Source organism: Eulemur rufifrons, chromosome 24, assembly GCF_041146395.1.
Source record: "Eulemur rufifrons isolate Redbay chromosome 24, OSU_ERuf_1, whole genome shotgun sequence".
In the NCBI taxonomy this organism is placed as follows: Eukaryota; Metazoa; Chordata; class Mammalia; order Primates; family Lemuridae; genus Eulemur; species Eulemur rufifrons.
In genome coordinates this window covers 13967554-13973190 of record NC_091006.1, presented here as the reverse complement: position 1 = coordinate 13973190, position 5637 = coordinate 13967554, and the positions used below count along the sequence as shown (strand labels likewise).

Sequence of the window (5637 nt, the reverse complement as noted above, 5' to 3'; positions counted from 1 at the left end):
GCAGTCCTGCTCCCCCTCATCCCCACCCGGGGTGTCCCCCGGACTGGCTGATCTGGGCTGGGTCAGGAGAGGAGCCAGCAGTTTTGAGACACCAAAGGGGGCCCTAACCCTGCGGGGTCGGGGGAAAGGCTAGCTGTTTGGGGTGACATGTTAGCCAATTCTTGGAAGTGGGTGATCACCCCCACAGAGAAGGGGAGGGAGGACGGAGATCTTTGCACGTGCAAAGGCACAACATCGGGAGAGAGCCTGCAGAGGGGAAGGGGCGGTTGAACTGCTGAGTGAGGCGCAGATCTGGGTTTGGCAAAGACCCCTCTGTGTCTGGCTCTATTCTAGGAAATAGGTATTATTATGTCCATTGTACATACGGGACACTGGGAAACGGCAAAGTTACTTCTCTTACCTACCCAGTAGGTAAGTGGCCGAGGTAGGACTAGAACCTGGATCATATGGCTATGGAATCCAGGCAGGCAACCATCCTGCTGCCTCACCCGCATACTTTCCAGAAGGGAAGCTCTGTGAGCGAGGGGTGCCCTTCCAGGAAGTAGGAGGCACTTGTCAGTGCCTGCCTAACCCACTCTCTGGCTACGAGACATCCTGCTGCCCGCCCCAGCCCGGAGAAACTGAAGCTCAGAGTGGAAAGAATTTTAAGCAAGGTCCTCGGTGCCCCTGATTGAAGCCCTACTGACAGCAGGCCGCAACTGCCCCTGCCTCTGAACCCGGTACTTCCTACGAGGCTGGGGGACTGAGAAATGACTCCCGAAGGGACAGGGGTGGGTGATCTCTTCTGGAGATGACAGGGATGGCTAGCTCCTCCCACGGGTGGATCCAACGGTGACACTTTGGTGGTGGTGCCCCAGCTGAGGGAGAAGAATGGGCGAAGATGGAAGGACAGATAGGGTCACATCCTCCATTCCTGGGCTCCATGATGCCAACACCAGGGGAGGCACTGGGGTGATTTCCAAAGAAGACCCTCTCCCTCAAATAGTGCTGTCTGCAATGCAGAGGCCCAGACTGGCCAACTCCTGGGTGTCTTCACTGCCTCCAGGGAATAAAAGTATGGAAAATGGTGAGGGAGGAAGGTAGCATGTGGCTCACGTTCAACCATTTCCCAAATGCACATTTTCCTGGCCTCACCTGATCATCCCAAGAGCCACACAAAGTAGGGGGTAACTGTGCCCATGTCCAGATGAGGAAACAGGCTCAGAGAGGGGAAGGGACTGGCTCATGGTCTCACAGGCAGAAAGTAAAGGAGGGAGTATTGGGATGGAGCATAAGTTTCAACGTTGGGTGGGTCCTTAAGTTTGTGTCTTCACATGTGCCCCTGGGGGTGAGGGAGAGGAAAAGGAGTAGAGGGTCTCTCACCTCAGACCAGGGCCTGATGTTACATGAAACGGTACCACCTAGGGAAACAACTTAGGGACATACTAAACAAAATTAAACGGGCTCTTTCTTGTAGGACTTGTCAGAGCCTTTAGTTCCTTTGTGTTTCCCGGATCTCTTCGACCAGGACCAAGGCCAAGGCCTGGAACAGTGAATGACAGGCCCTGGGTCTCAAAGGCCGTGAGATAGGGCACCATGAAGATGGAGGTGTTTGCAGTGTGTGCACGTGTATACTACGGGCATTAGCGTGCAGGAGCAGGTGACTGTGTATACATATGCACATGTGTTCCCCATCACTCTGACTCTGGGGCTCAAATACCTGTAAAAGCAGTAGAGGACAGGCACCCAAAGGCCAGGGTCTGGCCCTTCCTAGCTTTCCCTGCGGCGAGTTAAAGGCCAAAAGCGCTTCCACTGCCCCTCAAGTCTGAATCCACAAGGCTTTATTGGCACCGGGCGGACCTAGCCTCGTGCCCGCCGCTTCAGGCAAAGGCCGCGGAGGGGTCCCGGCCCCGCAGGAGCCCTCCGTGGAGCACCCAGCTGGGGGACAGGGAAGGAAGGGCGTTCTCGGAGGGTGGAGGGTGCACGGCGCAGTCAAAGGCCGGCCATGGTGGGAGAGCCAGGGAACCGGCCCGGCTAGAAGGGGTACTCGCAGACGTAGTAGAGGCGCCGCTCGCAGTCGTGATCCCACCAGGACCCGTCATCAGAAGCCTGCGCCACGCAGTTCTCCAGCGCGCCGCCGTTGGGCTGGTCGGGGCTGAGAGGGTGCGGCGCAGCGCTGGGCCGGGCGCCCGGCTCGGGGCGGGGCGCGCGGTGCCAGGCAAAGAAGGACACGCGCTGGCCGTTTTCGAAGAGGTAGAGGCCCTCGGCACGCCGGTCGTGCACGCCCAGCCAAACCGGCCAGTTGTAGGGAGCGAGCGCCCCGCGCAGGTAGCGAGTGAGCGCTTCCATCTGTTGGCGATCGGCCGGCTGCGCCAGACTCCCGCCCCGCGCCACGCACCGCGCCTGCGCCGCCGCCTGCGCCTCAAAGTCGCGCGAGAGCAGGAAGCACTTGTGGCCAAGGCGCAGCCCCTTCAGGCAGCCTGCGGGCGGGGCGGGGCGAGAAGGAGGCGGGCTCATGGCCTTGGGGGGCGGGGAGAAGGAGGGGCCAGGACGTCGCGAGGCGGGGAGGAGGCGGGGTCAGGGCATCCGAGGGGCGGGCCGGGAGGAGGCGGGGTCAGAACCGCAGGGAGCAATGAGGCGGAGAATCAGGCCCGCCGGGGGCGGGGCCAGACTGTCGGGGCGGGACTGTAGGGGGCGTGGCGCGGCCCGAGCTAGGTCCGCGCGGCTGTGAGCCAGAGGGGTGGCTCGCCCACCGCCCGCGCTGCCTCCCGCGTTCACCCTCCCCGCCAGCTCACCTCCCCATGCGCCAACACACCCAGCTTGCCAGGGCCGCTCCCGCCTCCTACACCCAGGGTCCTCACCTCTTCTCAGATCTCTCCGAGGCCGGTCCTTTCACCGGTCCCCCACCTGGCCCAGATCGTCCCATTTTTCCCGCCCAACGCTGTGCGGACTCACCCTCCAGGCGGCCGTGCTCGCGCTCGGCGCGGCGCTGCGCCTCCTGCAGGGCTTGCACAGCGTCGCGGGTGTCGCCCGCCGCCTCCCGCAGCTGCCGCAGCCCCCGGGTCAGCTCGACGACGCGAGTGTCCAGCGCGTGCAGACGGACGTGTAGCTGGTGCAGGCCTGCGTCCAGGCCGGCCAGGCGGCCCACTGAGGACAGACAGTGCTCGCGCTAGAGGGGGAGCCTGGGCGCAGCTGGGAGACCCGAGGACCTGGGGGAACCGGGACCTAGGGCTCCTGAGGGCGGGGTTGGGGGAGGGGACCTGGGACTCCCGGAAAGTGGGGTCCAGTGGCCGTGGCTCTTGGAAGGCGAGGCCCGAGACCTGGGACTCCTAGGGATGTGGGGGCTCGGGGTTGGACGTTGAGCAACTGAAAGGCCACTCGGCAGTGAACTGACGATTCATTTTTGTGAAAATGACTGCGGAGGTCTGGGGTCAGGATGGGACTTCTGGTTACTCACGGATATAAGTGACGGTGTCCTCAGGGGTGGGAGAAGGGCTGGGGCTGGAGGAGGGGATTGCCGTTGCTTCCTCCTCCCCTTCCTCCTCCTGGTCCTCCTCAGTCTCCCAGGTCCCTTTGCCTTCCTCGGTCCCGACAGGATTCTCTGGATTCTCATCCCCCCTCCCAGCCGGCAGCCCCAGGGCTTCCTGCAAATGCTGGGGTCGGGGAGGGGTGGTCTGCCCCAGCCTGCCTCCCGAGACGCCCCGCGCTCCCCCCTCCAACTCTAAATTCACTCTTTGGCGCCTGGGTCCTCTCTCTGAACCCATCACCCCCGTCCTCTGAACCTGTCCCCATCGTTCCCCCTTGCCCATTTCCCTGATCCTGAAACACCCCCTCCCAAACTCCGGGTTCGCCCTTAGAGTTCCCACTCCACAGCTCACCTTCAACATCAGGGCCTCCCTCTCCCGCTCCTCCTCCTGGGCGCCTCCCCAGCCACCCTCCCACTCCCGCTCAGCTCCCCGAGCCCCATGGCCAAAGCCCAAGAGCTGGGGGATCACCAAGGCCCCGAAAAGCCAAGCTGCCTGCATAAGGTCGCAGATGTCTTGATTTCTGGGGCGGGAGGTGGTCTCCGGGAACTGGCAAGCACCCCCTGCCCTGTGTGCAGATCACTAGCCCCCTGGTTCCCTGCTCTCTCAGTTTCTCTCTTCCTGTCCCTCTCTTCCCCACTCTTGTCTCCTCTGCTCCTCTGTGTGTGTCTCTCCCCGCCCCTCTTGGCTCCCCCGAGGCCCTGCCTTTGTGGCCGGAAACCTCTAACGTTCCAAAGCCTGGATCCCGCCTTGGGTCTTCTCACACACGCCCCTCTTTCCACTTTCCAGAGCTCACTTCCGCCCAGCTTGTTCCTTCTGCCGTGGCCCAAAGCTCGGATGGTCAGGAAGAGAATGGAGCCGGCTCTCCAACAGATCCTGGGGACAGCATGCCCCTCGACCCAGAAACCTCAGGACCAACTGGGCAATGGTGGGCTCAGCCCTGCTCCCTTCTCCACTGCCCCCTGCCCCCTGCCCCGGTGGTTCCTAAGGAGGAGGCAGACTTCAGGGTCTTGCTGAGGTTGTTATTACTCTGTGGCTACCATTGCCCACGCTCCCTGATGGAGGAGAGATTCTTCTACCACTCTCAGGCTGCAGGGTGCCTCCTGCCCCCAGATCATCCATCCCACATTCCAAGCCCTGGCCCGGAGATGCAAGTGAGTGTGTGTGCGTGTGTCTGTGGGGACACATGTGAAGAACATGTGTGTACTGTATGCACAGCCCTGGAAGATGGGGCTCCAGGATTCACTGGCACCACTTTGCTAGAATCCTTCTGCAGGTGGGGCCCTGGGCAGGGTGACACTGGGCATTCCAGCTTCTTGCAGACCAGCAGCCAGATAGTCCTCCAGGATGAGGGAGTCAGGCAGAGGGTGGGGAGTGGGGAAGAGTGATCAGGGAAGGCTTCTCCAGGAGGTGGAATAGATAGGTGCCCGGCTGGGTACACAGAGAGCTCTGAGCATTCAGTGAGCTGCCTCATCTCAGCCTGGACCACTGCAGTCGCCGGCTCCCTGCCCTCCCCCTCCTTCCTTTCTCCTGAGCCCCTCCAATCCCGCTGCTTGCCGCAGCAGCCAGAGCAATTCTTCCAAACCATAAATCAGATCACATCACTCCCCACTCCCCTGCTCCTCCACCTTCCCATCACAAGCAGGAGGGAAGCCAAACCCTGCCCTCAGCCAGCACGGCTCAGGGCTGGGAGGGAGGAACCCCTTGCAGCTCTGCAACCTCACCCCCTCCCCTCTCCCCCAGGCCTCTTTGCTGTTCCCTGAATGCTAAGCTTATTGCACCCTCAGAGCCTTTGCACTAGCCCTCTCCTCTTTCTAGAAGGCTCTTCCCCAGCTCCTTCTCATTATTGAGATCACAGCTCCAAGAGGCCTTCCCCAGCCACCTTTCCTAAAGAAGCTTCTATTCCACAAGTTACTTTATCAAAACGCCCCATTTTATCTTTTTGGTATAATCAAGATGGGCATGATCTTGTTTGTTTATGTCTGTCCGCTGCCAATGGAGGCAGGATTCTTCTGCACTGCTGTATTCCCAGAGCTAGAACCAGGCCCTCCAGCGCATAGTAGGTGCCCAGTCAATCTCGTATGAGTAAGGAGGTAGCAGGCAATGCCTTGGCCAAAGGCCTGGGGGCTTGACC

General features: G+C 61.2%; 1 protein-coding gene across 2 annotated transcripts; it reads right to left on the bottom strand.

Annotated features, from left to right (window-relative positions):
• Positions 1 to 1824: 1824 nt before the first annotated feature.
• On the bottom strand, positions 1825 to 4113 carry CLEC11A (C-type lectin domain containing 11A). Of its 2 annotated transcripts, XM_069457706.1 has the most exons (4): positions 3858 to 4113; positions 3437 to 3632; positions 2935 to 3126; positions 1825 to 2459 (listed from the first exon to the last, which is right to left on the bottom strand). In XM_069457706.1, the coding sequence occupies exons 1-4, from the start codon at positions 4002 to 4004 to the stop codon at positions 2014 to 2016; spliced, it is 981 nt and encodes a 326-aa protein (XP_069313807.1). In that variant the 5' UTR covers positions 4005 to 4113; the 3' UTR covers positions 1825 to 2013. The 2 variants fall into 2 exon arrangements, with proteins under 2 accessions (XP_069313807.1, XP_069313806.1); XM_069457705.1 differs by having other exon boundaries at positions 3437 to 4113.
• Positions 4114 to 5637: the final 1524 nt, after the last annotated feature.

Coding starts and splice junctions, on each gene's coding strand:
- CLEC11A (XM_069457705.1), bottom strand. CDS start 4,004: ATGCAGGCAGCTTGGCTTTTCGGGGCCTTGGTGATCCCCCAGCTCTTG. Junction 3,127..3,436: donor GGACACCGTCACTTATATCC/GTGAGTAACCAG, acceptor GTCTGTCCTCAG/TGGGCCGCCTGGCCGGCCTG. Junction 2,460..2,934: donor CGAGCACGGCCGCCTGGAGG/GTGAGTCCGCAC, acceptor CCCCGCCCGCAG/GCTGCCTGAAGGGGCTGCGC.